The 24,058-nt window shown below is 42.2% G+C and overlaps 1 protein-coding gene across 1 annotated transcript in view; it reads left to right on the forward strand.

Annotated features, from left to right (window-relative positions):
* The first annotated feature begins 21,250 nt into the window (after positions 1-21,250).
* Positions 21,251-24,058, forward strand: part of PIAS1 (protein inhibitor of activated STAT 1) — a 139,105-nt gene continuing 136,297 nt past the window's right edge. The window contains exon 1 of the mRNA XM_008016125.3: positions 21,251-21,325. Within this exon, the coding sequence (XP_008014316.1) occupies positions 21,302-21,325 (24 nt within the window). The 5' untranslated portion in view covers positions 21,251-21,301. The remainder of the gene's footprint in view (positions 21,326-24,058) is intronic.

The following is a 24,058-nucleotide window of genomic DNA, read 5'->3' on the forward strand; positions in this document are numbered from 1 at the left end:
CTGAGTCTTTATTGTTTTATCTTTAATCTGTATTGAGAAGAAACCTGCCTCCCAACCCTGCGAGTCTCTGAATTTCTGGTCTATCTTTTCCTTTCACTCCTACTTGCAAACTAGCTAGCCCTCCCCTGAACTCCTATTTATTGTCAAATATATTGGCTATCTACACCATTATGTTTTCTAGTTGCTTCCTCTAGAGCTACAAGTTTACTAGGCACATCATCTACCTTCCAAGTAACTTTACCCAACAGCTTTACCAAATGTCTCACCATTGTGTAACATGGCTCACCATCCTTTTCAGTACCACCTGACCACTGAGCCAATGCCACTTTTTTAGGTTTTTGTTCTGGCAGCATCCCATATTAGAGATTGGTCAAGATAAGGTAGATTATGCTGTAATAACAAACTCCAAAGTCTCAATGACTAAAAAATATATCAGTTCATTTCTTGCCTATATTACATGTCCAGTGTGCATCAGCAAGGGCATCTGCTTGTTGTAGTCACTCAGGAACCTTGGTGATGAAAGCTGTATTTCAACATATGCTTCCACGGTTATCACAGCAGGAAGAGGACGGACGTGGCACAAATCCATAGCTCTGCCTAGAAGACGCATCTTCCCCCTGCTAACGCTTTCTTATTTAAAGCAAAACCAATGGATATGCCTAACTTCAAAAGTGTGGGAAAGTGTCATCTTATCAGATTCACAGAAAAGAGAACCTGGGTATTTGAGAACAAACTTAGTGACTATCACAGGCATTTTTGTTTTGAGGACATATTGCAGTGAAATAGAATGAAGGTAACAACAATAACAACCTTTGATTATCCATATCCCAGGATCTATTTTTAACTCCAAGCAGGGCTTCTGCTACCCTGATTTTATGGTCCTGAGGGTAGACCACAATATTTTGACCCCATTAATTGAAATTTAATGTTGCTTTAAAACTGAATAAAAAAATCTAATCCTTGAGATTGAGTTCCTTCCACTAAGCCACACTCACTCACAATAAGATACAATTGGAATATTTCCTTATTCTTTCCTTCTTCATTACCTAATGTTTCTTATTTCTTTTCTTTTCCTTTATTTCTTTTTTTCTCTCTCTCTCTTTCTTTCTTTCTTTCTTTCTTTCTTTCTTTCTTTCTTTCTTTCTTTCCTTCCTTCCTTCCTTCTTTCCTTCCTTCTTTCTTTTTCTTTCTCTCTTTCTGTCCTCTTCCTTTCTCTTTCTTTCTTTCTTTCTTTCTTTCTTTCTTTCTTTCTTTCTTTCTTTCTTTCTTTCTTTCTTTCTTTCTTTCTTTTTCTTTCTTTCTCCCTTCCTTCCTTCTTTCCTTCTTTCCTTCCTTTCTTCCTCTCTCTTTCTGTCTCTCTCTTCCTCCCTTCCTCCCTTTCCTTCCTCCCTCCCTCTGTCTCCCTTCCTCTTTCTCTTTTTCTCTTTCTTCCTTTCTTTCTTTCTTTACTTTCTTTTCTTTCTTTCTTCTTTTTTGAGACAGGGTCTCACTTTGTCACCCAAGCTGGAGGGCAGTGGCACCATCTCAGCTCACTGTAGCCTTGCCTTCCCAGGCTCAAGCAGATCCTCCTACCTCAGCCTCCCAAGGAGCTGGGACTACAGTTGTGAGCCACCATGTTCAGTTACCATGTTTTAATTTTTTTGTGGAGACTGGATCTCCCTATGTTGCCCAGGCTGGCTGGGTTGAACTGATCTTCCCTCCTCTGTCTCCCAAAGTGCCGGGATTACAGGCATGAGCCACCATGCTCATGCCTGTAATCCCAGGCATATTTCATTCTACTATTCTACTGAAGACTGAAAACTACAGTTAATAATGTGGAGTTTTTTAATTTTTAAAAGTTACTCATTTGTGGGATTTTTTTTTTTTGAGACAGGGTCTCATTTTATTGCCCAGACTAGAGTGTAGTGGCATGATTATGGCTCACTGCAGCCTCAGCCTCCTGGGCTCAAGCGATCCTCCCACCTCAGTCTCCCAAGTAGCTAGGACTACAGCTGTGTACCATTACATTTGGCTTTTTTTTTTTTTTTTTGTAGACACAGGGTCTCATTGTGTTGCCCAGGCTTGCTTTGAACTCCTGACCTCAAGTGATCCTCCTGTCTCAGCCTCCCAAAGCATTGGGATTATTATCCAGGCATTAGCCATTGTGCCTGGATATGAATATTCTTAAAGTTATAATACCAAGAATGTTAGTGAGAAAGAAAATTAAACTGCTTTTTAATGACTAAAAAGTTAAGCTTTCATGCTGAAAATAGATCCGATCTTCAATCTAGGCTTACTAAATGGTGGTTTCTTAATCATTGGTTTAAAATGCCCTGACTAGGAAATATGCCTAGTTAAACATTAAAGTGAAGATGGTGAGAGGCTTCAAGATGGCTGACTAGAAGCATCTGTAGTCACCTCCTCCACTAAGAAGAACGAAAATAGTGAGTAGGTAATTACACTTCAAATAGATCATCCAAGAGAGAACATTGAAATTTTACAGAAACATGACAAGCAATGCTTAAACAAGGAAGGAAAGAGAAGCAAGACAGAGTGCAGGGAAAGGTGGCTTAGAGACCCCCAGCAGACCAAATTTCCACTGTATACTTCTGCAATCCTAGCCTCGGGAGAGCCCCAGAGCCTTGAGGGCCCCCAGAAACTAACACAGTGACGTGCCTGGAGAACCCGTGATGGTATTGATCCAGGGAGGGAGATTGCTCTGGGTCACACACTCCTCCTGAGTCCTAGGCAGCTTACAGGAAGGTGTCATTTTGAGATCCCAGCCACAACAGACTGCGCACTGTCCTGGGGCCCAGTGGTACCAGGTGTGAGGCATAAGCAAGGAGCAGGCTGTTGTTGCTGGGGCTGAGGCACGAGTAAGGCATGGGCTGCTGCCACCAGGGCTGAGGTACAAGCAAGTCATGCATTCCCCATCTGTCAGCCTAGGCTGCCACCACTAAAAGCAACCATGCCCTCCCCAGTGGCAGGGCCAATGCATGGTCACTGCCACTCCTAGCCTAAGCATTCCACCAGAGGCCTGGAAGTTGCCCCATCTCTGCACACACCACTGGGGAGCCCTGAGGACAAACTCACATGGCACCAGCTTCACCTCACCATTGCCAGAGCATGCAGTTCAGGGCACTGAAGATTGTCCAGTCCACCACCACTGACACCTGACCACTCCTCCCAGGGGCCTACCCACCCTGCCACTACCACAACAGCTGGCAATTACCTGTGCGTGTCACCTGCAGGCCTGGAGACTAGCTCACACAACCCATCACAGCTACCACCAACACCAGTGTACACTGTTTATTTTTGAATAAAATACAAACTACATTTGAAAGCTTCAACAATAGGTAGATCAAGAAGAAAGAATCTCAGAACTCGAAGAACGGTCTCTTGAAATAGCCCAGTGAGACAAAAATAAAGAAAAAAGAAAAAGAATGAGCAAACCCTAACTTGACACATGACACACCATAAAGCAACCAAATATGCAAACTTTTGGAGTCCTAGAAGGCAAAGAGAAAACAAAAGAGTTAGAAAACCTATTTAATGAAATAACAGATAAGAACTTCCCAAGTCTGGCAAGAGATTTAGACACCCAGATGCAAGAGGCTTAGAGATCCTCCAACAGATATAATGCAAAGTTCTTCTCCATGACACATTATAGTCAAACTGTCAAAAACAGAGAATTCTAAAGACAGCAAGAGAAAAGCATCTGGTTCCCTATAAAGGGACCCCCATCAGACTAATAGTGGACTTCTCTTCAGAAACTTTACAGGCCAGGACAGAATGGAGAGTATATGCAAAGTGCTGAAAGAAAAAAACTGCTGATTAAGGATACTATACCCAGCAAGATTATCCTTTATAAGTGAAGGAGAAATAAAGTCTTTCCCAGACAAGCAAAAACTTCATCACCACCCAGAATCAAAGCCAACACGTCCTATGCAACCAACACTGTAGACACATATTCAGGATAAAGTCCTCCTCTCCCCTCTGCTCCCTGCAAGAAATGCTTGAGGGAGTCCTACAAATGGAAGTGAAATAACAAACCAGAAAAACAATTCAAGATATGAATAAGAAATTTGCCAGAGAAAGAATGTTATTTACCATTATGAAACACATAAGAATGTAAGAACCACTGGTAGAGCAAATGCACAAACAAGGAAGAGAAAAGACTCAAATGTTATCACTACAGAAACTATCAAACCACAATGCTAAATCATAATAAAGAAAGAAACTACTAAAAGACTTATAAAACACCCAGAAATAATTTACTAAAATGATAAGAATAAGCTATCACATATCAATAATAACTTTGCGTGTGAATGAATTAAACTTTCTGCTTAAAAGATGTAGACTGGCTGAATGGACTTTTTGAAAGACCCAATTATTTACTGCCTATAAGAAACAGACATCCTGTAGAAAGACACATATAGACTGAAAGTAAAAAGATGGAAAAAGATATTCCAAGCAAACAAATCAAAAGTAAGCAGGAGTAGCTACACTTAGATAACATAAACTTGAAGTAAAAAACAATAAAAAGGCCGGGCGCGGTGGCTCAAGCCTGTAATCCCAGCACTTTGGGAGGCCGAGACAGGTGGATCACGAGGTCAGGAGATCAAGACCATCCTGGCTAACATGGTGAAACCCCATCTCTACTAAAAAATACAAAAAAAATACAAAAAAAAACTAGCCGGGTGAGGTGGTGGGCACCTGTAGTCCCAGCTACTTGGGAAGCTGAGGCAGGAGAATGGCGTAAACCCGGGAGGCGGAGCTTGCAGTGAGCTGAGATCCGGCCACCACACTCCAGCCTGGGTGACAGAGCGAGACTCCGTTTCAAATAAATAAATAAACAAATAAAGTTAAAAAAACAAAACAATAAAAAGAGACAAGGTATATTAGTCAGCATTATCTACAGGGACAGAACTAATAGGATATATAAAGGGGAGTTCATTGAGTATTAACTCACAAGATCACAAGGTCCCACAATAGGCCATCTGCAAGCTGAGGAGCAAGGAGAGCCAGCATCAGTCCCAAAACTGAAGAACTTGGAGTCTGATGTTCAAGGGTAGGAAGCATCCAGCATGGGAGAAAAACGTAGGCTGGCAGGCTAGGCCAGTCTAGTCTTTTTGCATTTTTTTTTCTGCCTGCTTTGTATTCTAGCTGTGCTGGCAGCTGATTAGATGGTGCCCACCCAGATTAAAGGTGGGTCCACCTTTCCCAGTCCACTGACTCAAAGGTTAATCTCCTTTAGCAACACCCTCACAGACACACCCAGGATAAATACTTTGTATCCTTCAATTCAATCAAGTTTAATACTCAGTATTAACCATCACAGAAGGTCATTGTATAATGATAAAGGAATCAATTTAGCAAGAGGATGTAACAATTGTAAATACATATGCACCCAACACTGGAGCACCCAGATATATAAAGCAAATTTTATTAGATTTAAAGGGAGAGACAGAGTGCAATAAAATAATAGTGGGGGGCTTCAATAGCCCACTCTCAGCATTAAACAGATCATCTAGACAGAAAATTGACAAACATTGGATACATACTGCACGTTAGACCGAACGGGTCTGACAGACATTTATAGAACATTTCAGCCAACAGCTACAGAACACACATTCTTCTCATCAGCATACACAACATTCTCCAGGATAGACCATATATTGGGACACAAAACATGTCTCTCAACAAGTTTTTGAAAATTGATATATCACAATTTTATCAAACCACCAAAAACCAAGTCAATAACAAGAGGAACTGTACAAATACATGAAAATTAAATAACATGCTCCTGAATGACCACTGGGTCAAGGAAGAAATTAAGGAAGAAATAAAAATTTATTGAAACAAATGAAAATCAAAACATAACATTCTAAAATCTATGGGATACAACAAAAGCAGTGCTGAGAGGTAAGTTTGTAGAAATAAGTGCCTACATCAAAACAATAGAAAGATTTAAAGTAAATAATCTAATAATGCACTTCAAGGAACTTGAAAAGCAAGATCAAACCAAAACCAAAATTAGTAGAAGGAAGGAAATAATAAACATTGAGGCAGAACTAAATGAAATTGACACTAGAAAACAATACAAAGGATCAGCCGGGCGCAGAGGCTCACGCCTGTAATCCCAGCACTTTGGGAGGCCAAGGCGGGCAGATCACAAGGTCAGGAGATTGAGACAATCCTGGCTAACATGGTGAAATCTCATCTCTACTAAAAATACAAAATAATAGCCAGGCGTGGTAGCATGCACCTGTAATCCCAGCTACTCGGGAGGCTGAGAGGCAGGAGAATCACTTGAACCTGGGAGGTGGAGGTTGCAGTCAGCCGAAACTGTGCCACTGCCCTCCAGCCTGGACAACAGAGTGAGACTCCATCTCAAAATAAATAAATAAATAAATAAATAATAAAAAACAATACAGAGGATCAATAACATGAAGAGTTGGCTTTTTGAAAAGATAAACAAAATTGATAAACCACTTGCTAGACTAAGCAAAAAAAAGATCCAAATAAAATCAGAAATGAAAAAGGAGACATTGTAACTGATACTCAGAAATACACAAGATCATCAGATACCTATATAAACAACTATACACCAATAAACTGGAAAATCTGGAGAAAATGGAAAAATTCAATATATATAACCTACCAAGATTGACCCAGGAAGAGATAGAAAACCTAAACAGTCCATTAACAAGTAAGGAGATCAAAGAAGTAATAAAAGTCTCCCAGCAAAGAAAAGTCCAGGACTAGATGGCTTCACTACTGAATTCCACCTAACTTTCAAAGAAGAGCTAACACCAATTGTCTACAAACTTTTCCAAAAAATTGAAGAGGAGGAGATTCTCCCTAACTCATTCTATGAGGCCAGCATTACCCAGTTGCCAAAACCAGACAAAGATGCAACAAAAAAGAAAACTATAGACCGATATACCTGATGAACATAGACACAAAAATCCTCAAAAATACTAGCAAATCAAATCCAACAGCGTACCACAAAGATAATACACCATGATCAAGTGGGATTCATCCCAGGGATGCAAGGATGGTTCAATGTATGCAAATCAGTAAACAGCATACATCACATCAACAGAATGGAGGACCAAAACCATATGATCTCTCAGTTCATGCAGAAAAAGTGTTTAATAAAACTCAACATCCCTTCATGATAAAAACTCTCAACAAACTAGGCGGAGAAGGCATACCTCACCATAATAAATGACATGTATGACAAACCCACAGCTAACACCATACTGAATGGGGAAAAGCTGAAAGCCTTTCCTCTAAGAACTGGAACAACACAAAGATGCCCACTTTCGCCACCCTTACTCAACATAATACTGGAAATCGTAGCCAGAGCAAGTAGGCAAGAGAAAGAAATATATGGCATCCAAATTGGAAAAGAGGAAGTCAAACCATCCCTCTTTGCTGATGATATGATCTATGATCTTATATCTAGAAAAACCTAAAGACTCCACCAAAAAACTCTTTATTGAGAAAATAATTCAGTAACGTTACAGGATAAAAAATTAACATACAAAAATCAGTAGTGTTATTAGTAATAAACTAGCCGAGAGAGAAATAAGAAAGGTAATTCCATTTACAATAGTGACAAAAAAATATACCTAGGAGTAATTTAACCAAGGAGGTGAAAGATCTCTACAAGGAAAACTACAAAGTACTGTTAAAAGAAATTGAAGAGTACACAACCAAATGGAAAGACATCCCATGCTCATGATTGGAAGAATTAGTATCATTAAAATGACCATACTGTTTAAAGCAATCTACAAATGCAATGCAATCTCTATTAAAATATCAACATCATTTTTTCACACAATTAGACAAAGCAATTCTAAAATTTGTATAGAACCAGGAAAAAAAAAGCCTGAATAGCCAAAGCAATTATGAGCAAAAAGAGCAAAGTTAGAGGCAGATATAGTAAACAAAACAGGATGGTATCAGTATAAAAACAAACACATAGACCGATGCAACAGAATAGAGAATCCAGAAATAAATTTGCATGTTTACAGACAACTGATTTTCAACAAAGGCACCAAGAGCATACACTGGGGAAAGGTCAGTCTCTCCAACAAATTGTGCTAGTAAAATTGTAAATTCATATGCAGAAGAATGAAACTGGACCCCTGTCTCTCACCATATAGAAAAATCAACTTAAAATAGTTTAAAGACTTAAATGTAAGATCTGAAACTATTAAAATACTAGAAAAAATATTGAGAAAACACTTCAGGACACTGGTCTAGGCAAAGATTTCATGGCTAAGACCTTGAAAGCACAGGCAACAAAAAGAAAAATAGACAAATGGGACTGTATTAAATTAAAAAGCTTCTACACAGCAAAGGAAACTATCAACAGAGTGAAGAAACAGCCTGTTATAAGGGAAAAAATATTTGCAAACTATTCATTTGTCAAGGGACTAATATCCAGCATATACAAGGAACACAAATAACAATCCCATTAAAAAGTGGGCATAGGCTGGGTGCAGTGGCTCACGCCTGTAATCCCAGCACTTTGGGAGGCCGAGGCTGGTGGATCACGAGGCCAGGAGATTGAGACCATCCTGGCTAACACAGTGAAACCCCACCTCTACAGAAAATACAAAAAATTAGCTGGGTGTGATGGCACGCACCTGTAGTCCCAGTTACTCAGGAGGCTGAGGCAAGAGAATCACTTGAACCTGGGAGGCAGAGGCTGCAATAAGCCGAGATTGCGCCACTGCACTCCAGCCTGGGCAACTGAGCAAGACTCTCTCTCAAAAAAATAAAATAAAATAAAAAATAAAAAGTGGGCAAAGGACATGAAGAGCCACTTCTCAAAAGAATACATAAAAATGCCCTCTGTCTCAAAAAGAAAAAAAAACCAGTTACTTTAAAGTCTGTGTCTAGTAAGTCTGATGTCTGTGCTGCCTCAGCAATGGTTTCTGTCAGTTTATTTTTCCCACTGCTTTCCTACTTCTTTGTACGCTTTGTGGGTTTTTTTGTTGTTGTTGTTGAAAACCGGACATTTGAATATTATAATGTGTTATCTCTGGAAAATAGATTATTTACATTCCCTAGAGTGTACTGTTCTTGATTGTTGATGGCTTAACTTTTGTACAGCCAGGGTTTTTACTGAAATTTCCCTGAACCCTGGGAACTTAAAAAACAAACGAACAAACAAACAAACAAAACTTTTTCCAATCTTTGAGATCTGACTTTTTGCAGGAGCACCCCTTTAACACTTAATAAGGCCATTTGAAATTCTTCTTCAGCATTCATTTCCTGGTTGCACTGAGTCTATATGTCAATCAGTGGTGGAATCTTAGGCTGTTCTCAGTTCTCTGAACATGCATCCTGTCCCAGACATGTGTGTTGCTTTCTAAGTTGTCCTATATACACAGCACTTTTGAATTTGAATGCCCTAACTTCCCAACAATTATCTCTCCCTGGCTTTTACTCCCAGGCTTTAGGAGGGTTAATAGATGTACCAACCGTACTCTTCGGCCCCAGGCAGTTGCAGTTTGTTTGTTTGCCTTACAATGTTTAAACAATGCCTGCTGCTTTTCTACAGTGGGTTACAGTGTGAAAACAAAAATGAGCACTTTGCATCAGTTTTTCAGGTAACACCCAGACAGGTTAGAATGGACATACATAATAATTGTGTATAAAGTTGGCTCTGCTCTCTATAAACAAGTCCCTATAAACAGAGTCCCAAGCTCTCTATAAACAGAGTCCCACCCTGGGAAGGTGGGCTGCCATCTGTAAGACCGCTATTGAGTCAGGGAAAGGGTTCATAAAGTTTTCTTTCCATTTTCAAGTTGCCTTAAAAAAAAATTGGCTGGGCATGTTGGCTTACCCTATAATCTGAGCACTTTGGGAGGCTAAGGCAGGAGGATCACTTGAGCCCAGGAATTCGAGACCAGACTGGGCAATGTAATGAAACTTTGTCTCTAATAAATAAATAAATAAATAAATAAAGTAATAAATAAATTTTTTAAATGAACATTTGCTTGGTTGCTGTAAATCTTTAACTATTTCCCAAAGTTCTGATAAAGTTGCTCTGACAATTTCTGGTTATTTGTTCAATATTTCTGTGGCAGTGTGAAAATTTGTAGCTGCCTACTTCTCCATTTTGCTGATGTCCCTCTCTCCACAAATTTTGACATATTGCATCTTCATTATTCACACACACACACATCTAAAAAAGTAATAATAGCATAATTATGGAGATGGAGAACAGGCTAGTAGTTCTCTGGGAATTAGGGATGGGTAGAGAAGATGGGGGTTATCGATGTCAATGTTTTAATATATGCAATATATATGTATATACATACATACATACACAAATACTATATATGTATACACATATATAGTATACACACAATGTGTGTATGTGTATACACACAAACACAGTCACATATGTACACTTTTCACATATATACACATACAGATGTTCCTCAGCTTAAGATGGGATTACATTCAGAGAAACCCATCATAAACTGAAACTATCTCAAACTGAAAATGTATTTAAACTACCTAACCTACCAAACATCATAGCCTACCGTAGCCTACCTTAAATGTGCTCAGAACACTTACATTAGCTTATTATTGGGCCAAATTGCCTAACACAAGCCTATTTTATCATAAAGTGTTTACTATCTTATGTATTAATAATTTATTGGATAGTTTTTGAAAGTGAAAACAGAATGGTTGTATAGGTACTTGAAGAATGGTTTCTACTGACTGTGTATTGCTTTTTTTGTTTGTTTGTTTTTTGAGATGGAGTCTCGCTCTGTTGCACAGGCTGGAGTGCAGTGGCGTGATCTCAACTCAGTGCAACCTCCACCTCCTGGAATTCAAGCAATTCTCCTGCCTCGGCCTCCACAGTAGCTGGCATTACAGGCACATACCACCGTGCCCAGCTGAGTTTTGTATTTTTAGTAGAGATGGGGCTTCACTGTGTTGCCTAGGCTGGTCTTGAACTCCTGATCTCAGGTGATCCACCCACCTTGGCCTCCCAAAGTGCTAGGATTATAGGCATGAGCCACAGCCACTGCACCTGGTCGAATGTGTATTGCTTTTGCACTGTGGTAAAGTTTTAAAATTGTAGATCAAACCATTGTAAACTGGGGACTTTTTATTTTGAAATAATTGTAAAGTTACCTGCAAGATAAATGTACAGGGAAGTCACATGTACCTTTCCTCAGTCTCCTGCAATGTTAACATCCTATACAACTATAATACAATATCACAACCAAAAAATTGGCATCAGCATCACCCATCCTTTCTACCCCTCCCTAATCCCCAGAGAACTGCTAGCCTGTTCTCAATCTCAAAAATTATGTTATTATTATCATTATTTTTAGACACAGGGGCCTTGCTATGTTGTCCAGGCTGGTCTTGAACTCCTGGGCTCAAGAGATCCACCTGACTCAGCCTCCCAAAGTGCAGGGATTATGGGTGTGAGCCACCAAGACCGGCCTATGTCTATAATTATGTTATTACATGATTGTTACATAAATGCAATAACATACTATGTATTCTTTTGAAATTCTTTTTTCTTAACCCAGCATAATTTCCTAGAGATTTATCCAAGGTGTTGTATTGTTTTTTTCATTGCTTATTAGTAGTCCATGGTACGTATGTATCGTAGTTTTAGCCATTTATTCATTGAAGGAGATTTGGGTAGTTTCCAGTTTTGAACTCATAAATACAGCTGCTATGAACATTCTTCTACAAACTTCTGTATGAAAATGTCATTTCTCTGCCTAAGGGTGCAATTGCTGAGTTGTATAGTAAGTACATTTTGCTGAGTTGTATAGTAAGTACATTTTACTTTCAAAGGAAGTACCAAACTTTTCCACAGTGGTTGTACCTTTCCTACGAACATGTATGTTGGTATTCATATCTAAGTGTGTGTTCCATATCTAAGAAGGCTATGTCTAACTCAATAACATAGGGATTTTCTTCTAAGACTTTTTTAACTTTAATTTTTAAATTCAGGTCTATGATTCATTTTGAGTTTTTTTTTTTTTTATTGGGCAAAGGCCACAATAATCTTAGGGTCCCATGAAAATGCTTTAAATATTTTCAAATAATAAGAACAAACTAAGTGCAATTGATGGCAGCAGCTGGCTGTCCGTGGCGGCTGCTGTCATCAGGTCAGCTGCTGTGGGGAGGGTGCCAGGAGGAGCAGAGCTGGGCTGGAGTAGTGCTGTGCTCCACAAAGCCAGCAGGAGCCAGGGACAAGTGAGAGCCCCCCCACCAAGCCTGCCACCTTGGGTGCCACTGCAATGGGGCCAGGCTGAGCCACCTGCCAGCAGGGAGCAGCGTGGTTGGGCACAGAGGGGCCCAGTGAGGACCTGGAGCTGCAAGGAGGCATGACCAGGGCTGCCTGCATGCTGCTCCACAGAGTAGGCAGGCAGGAGTCCTACCCTCCCAGGCACAGGACCTGGGCATCTCTGCAGTCTGCACCCTTGGGATCCTGGGAAAATCCCCCTCCCCCCTCAGGCTTGGGGGTGTCTGCTCCTGGTGCCTAGCCTCTCCCTGCTCCTGGTGCTGCTCCAATCTCAGAGCAGGGTTGGGGATGAGCTCAGGCACTGTTACAGTCTGGCCAGGTGTGTGCACACTTGGGCCAGCACTGACACACCAGCCCCCTGCCGTCTTGGACCTTTCCAGAATTTGGGCCCCAAGGAGCTCTGGGGGGAACCCGAGGGGGGTCTGAGGACAACTCAGCACTGGACTACAGGTGCCCTTTGGCAAGGTCAACCTGGGCACCATGGAAGGTGGCAGGAGGCAGACTGGCTCCTGGGTGGAAGAGGACATGTTACCGGTGAAGCCCCACCTTCAGGCCAGGCCTGCTGACTGGAGTGGGAACTTGTGGTGCCTTTTCCAGGCCCTCCCATGGCCACCCATGGATCAATTGGCAGCACTTCCTCCCATCTGAGACCCATAAAAGCCCTGGGCTCAGCCAGAGCACTGCAGACAATGAGACGACCAGCTGCAGAGGGGAGTTACCCTCTCAGCTGATAGTTAAACTCTTGTCAGGATGACTAGCTGCAGAAGGAGCTACCCTCTTTGCTTCTAGAACTCAACACTTGTTGGGATGACTTGCCTAGCAGAAAGGAGCTACCCTCTTCTCGCCACCCTCCAGGCAAAGAGGAGGAAAGAAGAGCTGTGGCCCTTCGGGGAGTTCAGATCGGGGAGCTCTTCAAGCCAGAGCTGTGACTCCCTCTTTGGAGCCCTTAGGTTCCTGGTGTCTCCATGCTTCCAGGCACCACCATGTTCCCTGGTGCCAGGCATGGAAGCTGCTTGTGTGTGCCTGGTCCAGCTGCAGCCTTGCAGAGAACCAGCATGCAAGCTGGCACCTGGAGTTGTTCAACCCACTGTGGCAGCTGGCATGTCTGACTGCACAGTTGGACTCCATGCTCACTCACACACCCCTCACCACTTCATACAGTCTCCCTTGGCAGGGGTGGGATCCTGGTTGGTAGTGTGAGCCTAGCTCAGCCTGCCAGGCCAAGTGGGCAAAGTGAACCCAGCAGGCCCGAGCAAAACTTGGACAGAGGCTCCAGCGGCCACAGAGGTTTCCAGCCAGAAAAGCAACACCCTGAAGATCCACTAACATAATTAGCTGGGATTACATTTGTATTTATAGCAACACAGTTTTAAAACATAATTTTTTGGGCTTGGTGGCCTGTGCCTATAATCCCAGCTATTGGGAAGCTGAGGTGGGAGGATCACTTGAGGTCAGGAGGTCTAGACCAGCCTGGGCAACATATGGAGACCCCATCTTTTAAAAAAAAAGATTAAATATTAGGCCAGGCACAGTGGCTCACGCCTGTAGTCTCAGCACTTTGGGAGGCTGAGGCGAGTGGATCACCTGAGGTCAGGAGTTTGAGACCAGCCTGGCTAACATGGTGAAACCCTATTTCTACTAAAAATACAAAAAATTAGCCAGGCATGGTGGTGCGTGCCTGTAATTCCAGCTACTCGGGAGGCTGAGGCAGGAGAATCGCTTGAACCTGGGAGGCAGAGGTTACAGTGAGCCTGAGCCGAGATTGCACCATTGCACTCCAGCTTGGGCAGCAAGTATGAAACTGTCTCAAAAGAAAAAAAAGAAATATAATTTTTTTTTTTTTGGCAGGGTGTGGTGGCTCACTCCTGTAATCCCAGCACTTTGGGAGGCCAAGGTGGGCAGATCACTTGAGGTCAGGAGTTTGAGACATAAGAAGCCTCTTTTCATAACAAGCCTCTTTCAATCACACCTAATGAGGTGACATGGAGTAGGACCCCTAAATGGTTTTAGGATGGGTACTGGTCCCCATAAAATTAGAAGGTGGAGACGGGGATGGCAAGACCCTGTCTCTACTAAAAATACAAAAATTAACTGGGCATGGTAGTGCACACGTATAATCACAGCTACTAGGGAGGCTGATACAGGAGAACTGCTTCAACCCAGTGGGTGCAGGCTGTAGTGAGCCGATATGGTGCCACCGCACCCCAGCCTGAACGACAGAGTGAGACTCTGTTCGACAAAAAACAAAGAAACAAACAAAAAAGGAAACAATTAATTTTTTAAATAGAAGAATGTACCTCTGATGTTCTTTCTGATACTAAATACATAGTGACTTTCCACACCAATTCTTCAATTCTCTGTCAGCAACTGGATGACCTACAAGTCATTTCAATTCTGACGTCAACTAACAGGAGTTAGTTCAGACCCCTACAAATTAATGGCTCAGTCCCACAAGGCTACTCTCATTCAGACACCAGTCACAAGTTCCTTAGACCACCTGTACTCTGACTGACCAGCTGTAAAGTCAAGGCTTCCTACAATTCCTTCCTCAGCATGAATAATTCACTAAAATGACCACAGAACTGAGGAAAACACGTTACTTACATTTACTAGTTTATTAGGAAGGACGCCACTCAAACAGCTGAATGGAAGAGATGCACAGGGCAATGTAATGGGGGAATATGCAGAGCTTCCATGCCTTGTTGCCCTTCCCCACAGTACTGTCATGTGTTGCAGCGCAGAACCTCTTCTATCTCTTGCTGAAGAATTTATAGCTCAATCACCAGCCCCTTCTTCTCCCTGGAGGTAGCGGATGGGATGAAGCTGAAAGTTCCCACTTTTCAATTATTTTGGGTGTAGAAGGAGGAAGTCTCTCTCTGTCACCCAGTCTGGTGCTCAATGGTGCGAACACAGCTTACTGCAGCCTTGACTTGCTGTGCTCAAGCAATCCTCCCACCTTGGCCTCCTAAAGTACTGGGATTACAGGTGTGAACCACCATACCCAGCCCCACCTTCTAATTTTGTGGGGACCAGTACCCATCCTGAAGCCATCTAGGGGCCCCACTCCATGTCATCTCATTAGGTATGATTGAAGGAGGCTTGTTATGAAAGCAAAAGATACTTCTGTTAGAAAATTCCATGTGTTTTAGGAGCTCTGTCTCAGGAATGAGGGACAAAGCCCAAATACAGTTGATCTTTGCACAACCAGGGGATTGGGGAGCTGACACAGTAGAAAATTCTTCACACAGTAGAAAACTTACATATAACTTTCACTCCCCAAAAACTTAACTATTAATAGCTTACTGTTGACAAGAAGCCTTACTAATAACATAAACAGTCAATTAGCACACACATTGTATATTATACGTGTTACGTATTGTAGTCTTATAATAGACTAAGCTAGAGAAAAGAAACATGATTACAAAATTCATAAGGAAGACTGTTCATTAAGCAGATGTGGATCATTATAAAGATCTTCATCCTTGTCTTCACATTGAGTAGGCTGAGAGAGAGGAGAAAGACCAGGGGTTGGTCTTGCCATTTCAGAGGTGTCATAGGCAGGAAAAAAGTCCACATATGAGTGCATCTGCGTGGTTCAAACTCGTGTTGTTCAAGCGTCAACTGTATATATTTCTACTGTAGCACAGAAACCAAGAAAGCAAAAGTGCCTAGGGCCATGGAAGTCATAATGTGGCCCTTTGAGTTAGGTAGTTTTACCAGCAGTTTTGAGACTATGGCAGCTTGTAATGGGTCCAAAAATAAGCATCAATGGATGATGATAGTGGAGATGCAGTGAAATGAACTGGCTTGGGCTTTGATTTAGAGTCAGTTGGACCAGCTGATGGATTCATTTGGGAGGTGAATGAAAGAGAGAAATCAGGATGTTTTTACAGCTTTTAAAATTTGAGGTCAGGTATGGTGGCTCACACCTGTAATCCCTGCACTTTGGGAGGCCAAGGTGGGTGGATCGCTTGAGTTCAGGAATTCAAGACCAGCCTGGGCAACATGACGAAACCCTGTCTCTACAAAATATACAAAAATTAGCCAGGCATGGTGCTGGGCACCTGTAATCCCCGCTACTCAGGAGGCTGAGGCAAGTGAATCACTTGAATCCTGGAGGCGGAGGTTGCAGTCAGCCAATATTGTGCCACTGTACTCCAGCCTGGGTAAAAGAGCAAGAAAAATAAATAAAATTTGAAACCTTGCTGGCTCTCTTTTAATAGGTTTTCTTTTTCAATATTTAAGGAAACCTTTTTTCTTTTAAGCTACTGATAGCTTATAGCAATTTGGTAAGGCATACTTTTGCAAACAAAAATTCTAACATTTGCTTTTCCTTCCTACTTAATTCCTCCAACATTTGTAAACTAATCATGAAGATTCTTATTTTTATGACAATATAGTTATTTGCATAAGTTCAATAAGAAGCTCTTCTCTTTAACAAAATACAACTGGAAATATTGGTTACATTACCAAAGCTTTGATTGCAGTGTCATATTGTATTAGTCTGTTCTCACGCTGCTATGAAGACATACCTGGGACTGGGTAATTTATAAAGAAAAGAAGTTTAATTGACTCAGTTCTGCATGGCTGGGAATGCCTCAGGAAACTTACAATCATGGTAGAAGGTACCTCTTCACAGGGTGGCAGGAGAGAGAATGGTTGCCGAGCAAAGGGGGAAGCCCCTTATAAAACCATAAGATCTCCTGAGAACTCACTATCACAAGCACAGCATGGGGGTATCCCCCACTCTGCCACCAGTGCTGTTCATTCATTCATTATCAATTGAATTGATAATGATTCAATTATATCCACCTAGTCCTGCCCTTGACACCTGGGAATTATTACAATTCAAGGTGACATTTGGTTGGTGACACAGGGCCAAACCATATCATTCATATATATATATTCACATATATATAGCAACGTCATATTTTAAGATGTGCATAGAATCATAGAATGCCAATTTTCAAGGGTTCTCAGCCTTATAGTGAACAACAGTTGTCACTTTCAGGCAGGTCCAGAAACCTCAAGATATTAGATATTGCAGGCAAAGTCTGATGTCTGCCTTGGTTTGACTTCCTAACATCAAGAGGTTTTTAAAAGTCCAATCTGAGACTCATTGTCACCATTTCCAGCAAAATAAATTTAAAAGAAGCTTATGTGGTTATTCTTGCTGCACTTATGTAAATAATCAGGCCAAGTTTGAAACTAAAATAATTTAAAAAAACAAATTGGTCTTACCATGATTATCTTTGGTGGAAACGGGAACAACTGTAGAGAGAAAAATTATGTTTCTGATGAAAACTATAATACACCTGTTATTAGATTGCAGCTTTGTTCATTGTTTTTGAGTTTTTATCATATATCTATAGACTAGACTGGATCCTGAGTTCTCATTGCCTTCAATATCTGACTACAATTCTCCAACCATGAACAAAAACTGCTAAGCTGAACAATTCGATATAAATTTCAAGGGATAAGTCCCATGCTTGATGAGGGAGCCACACAGAGGGTTCAGCAGAACACCTGATGCCACAGCCAGAGACATTTAAACTGCAAACCAGGACGAGAAATTGCTGACATCATGTTGTGGACAGTGTTTTCCACGACTGTCAGAATAAGACTCGCTACCATAATAAGACTCTTTCCCTTCTTAATTTTTTCTTGCTTTTGCCCACCTGTTCCACTTGGCAGGATAATGCTGTAGTTAAAATTTCACAATCAGTTGTTTTTGTGGGTAAGTTGATAAAGTGTAACATGTCAAACCCAAACCTTTACAGGACCCAAGAGAGCTTTTATTCCACCTAGTGGGTAACTTTAGCAACATCCCTAATGCAACTGTTTGTTCAAATTTTACTAGTGGCCTCTTTTGTAGAGTTAGCACTCTTTGCTTCAATGTAACCAATTCCTGAGATGCTAGATGACAGAATGGCTACCTACTAACCAAACAGGGGGAAATCTGTGCTGTTGCTGACACTTGTTGTTGTACATAATCTGGTATTATAGAGACTCAGTTTCAAAAAGTTAGCAGGCTACTTGGTTAAAACAGGTAGATTTCTCATCTGGCTCATTCTTTGATCTATATGATTTTAGTTGGTTTGGTTTATGGCAACCCTAGCTAAGAAGCATACTCTGAACTCTTGGCATTGTCCACCTGATAGTCATAATTCTCAACTATGTTCTCTCAAAAAGTTTTAAATGTTTGTATATAGCCAACTGTTGAATGTCAAATGGTCTGTCTTCACCTGCAATGACAGAAATGCATAATTGTGAGGACACTGTAATCTATAAATGATGTGTTGAGACTAGAAAACCAGAATGATGTTAAGTGAGGGTAGTGCTAACGCCCTCAGTCTTAGTGTCACAATGTCACCTAGGTTAATTGTTAAATAAAAATCACAGAATGCCATTGTTTTGAACCAAATTCCTGCATCAGGCCTCCAGACCAGACTAAAAATCGAAATGGTGTCACCCACGTTCACTGAAACAAAATGAGTTATCTGGTTTTACAAAAAATCATGAGAGAGAGACCAATTTTCTAAACAGAACGGTTTTAATCTTTAACAGCCATGATAATGAAATTTCCTCTGTTTTAATCCTTAAAATAGAATATCTGAAGTAACCCAATGTTAACCAATCCATTTTCTTTCTGTTGTTCTGTCTCCATGTCTCCACCTGAAAGAAAAGTAACTTTGACATGACCAATCTGCTTTTTGTTGTTTCTGCCTTCTTCAGTCTATTTTCTGTCTCTAAAGCTAACATCCTCTGCTTGATTCATTGCAACATTTATTCTATTTTGTGGAATGAAGGGCTGTCCAATTCTAGGATTGCAATAATGCCAATGAGATATTTAATCTCAATTTGTTTTAGTTTTGTTTCTTGACAATGGAGTGGTTTAGGCTAGAGAGCATTTTCAAAGTCATGAGCATATAGACTTTAAGTCAATCCGTTAGATGAGATCACCCAGTGATAAAATAGAGAAGAATGCAAGGACCGAGTCCTGGAGCAGTACAACATTTAAAGATTGAGCCAAAGAGGAGAAATCAGCAAACAAAAAGGAGGCCCAGTGAGGGAACAGGACTATCTGTGATGTGTAGGTAAGTTCAGGGAGAAAAGTGTTTCAAATCAAAGGAGCCATGTCAATTATTCACGATTCTACAGAAAGGTCAATTTAGATATGGATAGAGAATTGGCAATTGCCTTTGGAAACAAGATCATTAGTAATCTTGATAAGTGATACTCATGATGGAAGTCAAAGCTGGATCAGGGTAGACTGAGAAGTGAATGTGAAGTAAGAAGTAGGAACAAGCACTATTGGAGAGATCTTGAAAAACCTTTCTGAGAATTTATGAAGATAGCAGAAAAATAGGGCAGTTCCTAGAGGCAATTTTGGAGTCAAAGGAAGTTTATTTTAGATGGGAGAAATTTCAGTATATTTATATGCTGATAGGAGCAATTCAATTGAGAGGGGAAAAACTAATGATGCTGGAGGGCAGGTAATGGTAGGAGCAAAATCCTTAGGAATGTGCGTGAAAAAAATCCAGGTCACTGGTAAAGGTACTGGCCTTCCTAGGCGCAGGGACACTTTATTCATAGTAACCCAGATGTTCTATGCAGATAAGGGTAGTTTTGATGGTGAGAAGGGAGTTTATTTGATACCCTTCATTTTTTCCATGAGGTATGAGGCAAAGTTGATTAGTAAAAAGTGGGGGTTGGGGAGGAGGTATATAGAAGGCCTTTTTTTTTTTTTTTTGAGACGGAGTCTCTCGCTCTGTCGCCCAGGCTGGAGTGCAGTGGCCGGATCTCAGCTCGCTGCAAGCTCCGCCTCCCGAGTTTACACCATTCTCCTGCCTCAGCCTCCGGAGTAGCTGGGACTACAGACGCCCGCCACCTCGCCCGGCTAGTTTTTTGTATTTTTTAGTAGAGACGGGGTTTCACCGTGTTAGCCAGGATGGTCTCGATCTCCTGACCTCGTGATCCGCCCGTCTTGGCCTCCCAAAGTGCTGGGATTACAGGCTTGAGCCACCGCGCCCGGCCCAGAAGGCTTTTAGTAGAGACAAAAAAGAATGAAATAATCCTTCCATCAAGTCTACTTAAATGTCAATTTAGTGGATAAAACTCTCCCAGAATTAAGTACATCTCCCAAACCCTTTTTCTTTCTCAATGGACCGTTTGCTCCCTTCTGGTACTCAAAAAATAACATTTGAAATTGTATCTTTGTTCGTTCACTTGTCTGATTCCCCATTAGAGAACTACAGAAGGGCAGGGACTTTGATTCCCCAATGTATATTTAGCCGTTAGCACAAAGCCAACAGATAGTCACTAAATACTTTTTTTTTTTTAAACAAAAATGTTAATGAACACCTTCAAAATTTTGTCTTACGTCACCTCGTTAAAATTCTTGTTTGTGCAAGTCACTTTTCCTCTCTGAGCTTTCATTTCTGAATCTATACCCTGGGAATTATCTCTTCCTTGCCTACCTCACCGCGTTATCAAGAGGAGGATCTGAGCCAATAATGCTAGAAATGCTTCATTAAGGGCCCCTTAAATGTAACGGATTTCTATTTTTAGCCCACTGGTAGCCTCGCAAGTAGCAGGTGCTGAAAAAGCCTTGCTTATTAGGGGTTGGAGGACAGCATTGTTTCTGTGACCGTAGGCGTCGAAGCTATGCAGAAGCGTTCCACGGACCGCGGAGAGATGGGGCTCAGGCCAGCATCCCTCTCGCCCCTGCCCTTCCCGGGAGGCGCTGGCCGAGCGAGGATGGGGGGCTGGGAGGCCGAGGGGGCAGTAACTGTCAAACCTCTCCGCTTGGCGCCATTATTTAAATGGAACGTGCCTGTCTCGCAGTTGTACGTGTCCGGGGCGGGGCTTCGAGCGCCCTAAGCGGGGCGGAGGCCAGAGGCGGGCTGGGAAGGTGGAGGGGCGGGCCGGGGCGGGGCCAGGCCGGCTAGTGGGGCGGGTCTAGCGGCGGCCCCCGGCGAGGTTCACTGCGCTTGCGCTGACAGACGCAAGATGGCGGACAGTGCGGAACTAAAGGTAAAGCGCAGCTCGAATTCACTTCTAATATTCGGCCGCGGAGACGGCGCCGCTGGTGCCTGGGGGGACGGGTCCGACCCTGGGGGGCCGCTCGGGCCTGACTCCACCCAGGCCTGGAGTTGTAGGGAGAGAGGCGCGCCCGGTCTCAGCAGAGGGGGCCCGCCTGCGGCGGGCCGCGGGCCCCGGGTGCCTCGGGGGCGCTGACGGGTCGTCCCCGGCGTGTTATTGTTGTGGGCGCCTCTGGCGGGGGTGGCGGGGGAAGAGATAGGGAGTCGGGAGGTAGGGGCTGCAGCTGTCTCCTGGGCTCGGCTTTTTCACCTTCCAGTTAGCCTCCCCGCCCCCCATGGGGAGCTGGGGCTGGGGGCAGGGTGCTCTTGTAGGGGGGATTGGGAAAGCTCCCGGTGGCCGCTTCCTCTTCCTCCTTTGCAGTCCCGGGCTCCTGTCAGGCGCTCTTCTCAGACCCCCGGGAACTTGGCTCCGGCCGCCCCGCCCCTCCGTGGATCCCTGTCGCCCCCGCCCCGGACTCGGCTCTCCCCGGCTGGTAGCTTGTCAGGAAGTGCCTGGGGTGCCCCGCTTGAGGGAAGCGCGATCCCGGGGCGATAGGGTGGGGATCTGGGGGAGAAGCTCTGGTAAAGTTTAGCGAGCCCCGGGCCGGCGTTGGGGTTCGGCTGAGAGGTAGCGGGGGAGAGTCAGCCTGGGCGGGACGTTACTCTTTCTCTCTGATTCCGGGCAGCCGAGGGGAGAAACCCCCTCGAAGAGTGTGTCTTTGGAAGCAGTGTTGGGAGAGGGGGATGTAGCTACCTCTCTCCCTTCTCTTGCCTTGGCTGGTGTGGAGGGTGAGAGGAGCCTTTGGGGGTCTCTGCACACACCATGATGGCGATGCTGTAGCTGATGGAGGTGAATGGTTCGTGTTTATATCCCCCCATTGCCTTTTGTTTGTAGGGACATCTTGCTGGCCATGTTGATTTGAACGAAATTCTCCCTTCATGCTACTCTAACCCCCGATAAATAGAACGTTCCTCTTAACTGTACCAATTACTCAGGCCTCACGAAATTAGATGAAAGGGTGCCCCCTTTTCCCCGCTTTTCTCCCACCCCAATCTTTACCTGATGATGGCTTCTTTACCGAAGCAGATATACCACTACACAAGCAGTTGGGGGAGGGGGGGTGGAACCCTTATGATTGGATTGTGACAAATGGGGCTCCGCTTGAATAATTTTGGTTTAGTAGCAGGCAGTTCTTAACTAACGCGTATTATTTCGAGGCTCTGAACGCGATCTTCTATGTGGCTTCCTGTGTGTGTGAACCCAGCAGCTGGTTATGTCTCGACCCAGAGAACTGACATCTCTGTCAGAGTGGAGATTGGGATATACAATTGTAAATCTTTGGAGAGAGTCTTCTTTTTATAATTAATACAGATTATTTAATTTTTTTCTCCGTTATAATGAAACGACAACTTCTAGAACAACCAAATGCCAGATTTGATTCTGTGGCGTTTTTCCTGTGGAATCTCCTCACCGAAAGATCTTTTCTCCTAATAACTTCACAATGTTTACACTCCAAGATTTGTATATTAAAGTATTGGCTTTGAGTGTCATTCTTTTAAAATGTACTTATAATTACAAATTTATTTAAGGGAGAGCAGATTTAGAATGGATGGTTTTGGTTTTTCTCCAGTTTCAAACTATTGACTGAAATGAGAAAGCCTTAGGAATTTGAATATTTGGAGGTAGTTAACCCTTGAAATAAAAAAAATAAAAGCACACAACTTTAAGACATGTTTTCTATTATTTTTCTCTTATGATAGAGTCATCATGTTGCTGTGATCTTTGCCTTCTAATATTTATTTCGTTAGGAGTTCTTTTGAATGATAGCTAATCAGTTGTTATACATGGACCATAGAATAAAGCTGAAAAGCTTGTGCAGACTATATTGTCACTCTTGATGCTGTCCAAAGAAACTAGTATGGAAAGCACATGCTGAGAGATTTCCTTCTTTGTTCTTTCTCATTTTAAGAAAGTGCCTTTGGGGATAGATCAGATCCCTGGTGTGAGTCTTGTTAGGTAAAGTTTCTCTTTACGAAAATGAACCAGTATCAGATAAACACCAAACACTTGAAGAAATGTTATTTTTCTAAAATTAGTCTCGTTTTTTGCTCTCTCCCAAATCTACTTGAGTTTTTCCAGAGGAAGTTTTTTTTTTTTTCTACTTTTATGTTCCTGTTGTATAATTTTTCAAATTATAATAACTGTTTTGACATGTTGGTATGTCATTGTGTGTGTCTGAGACTTTGAGGAGCTGTGTGATAAATTGCTTAGCTGGTGATAACTGCATTAAAAAAATTTGGTTAATACTTTATTGTGGTTAGATTTGCTGTTCTTTTTTTGGGGGGTGGAGGAGGTGATCTCAGGAACGCCTACCATAGTTATTTGAAAATGTGTTAAAAAAGAATGTGTATATATAATTTTCTGTGCAGTAAGGTTTGGCAGATACTCCTTTTGGAAATGATATTTTCGGAAGGCTTTTTGTTTGTGATTTTTTGGAGGTAAATATGCATTCCTAATATACGAAAAATCAGAGTAAGAAGAAGAAAATCTAGTTTTTTTTGAAATTTTAAATGGGAATAGAGTACTTCAACTGTGAAGCTTTGCATAACATTCAGTGACTTTTCATTATCTTAGGTTTCAGCCCCATACTTCATTTTGCTGTGGATTGTATTCATAATTATTTTC

The sequence above is a fragment of the Chlorocebus sabaeus genome, chromosome 26 (assembly GCF_047675955.1).
Source record: "Chlorocebus sabaeus isolate Y175 chromosome 26, mChlSab1.0.hap1, whole genome shotgun sequence".
Lineage (NCBI taxonomy): Eukaryota > Metazoa > Chordata > Mammalia > Primates > Cercopithecidae > Chlorocebus > Chlorocebus sabaeus.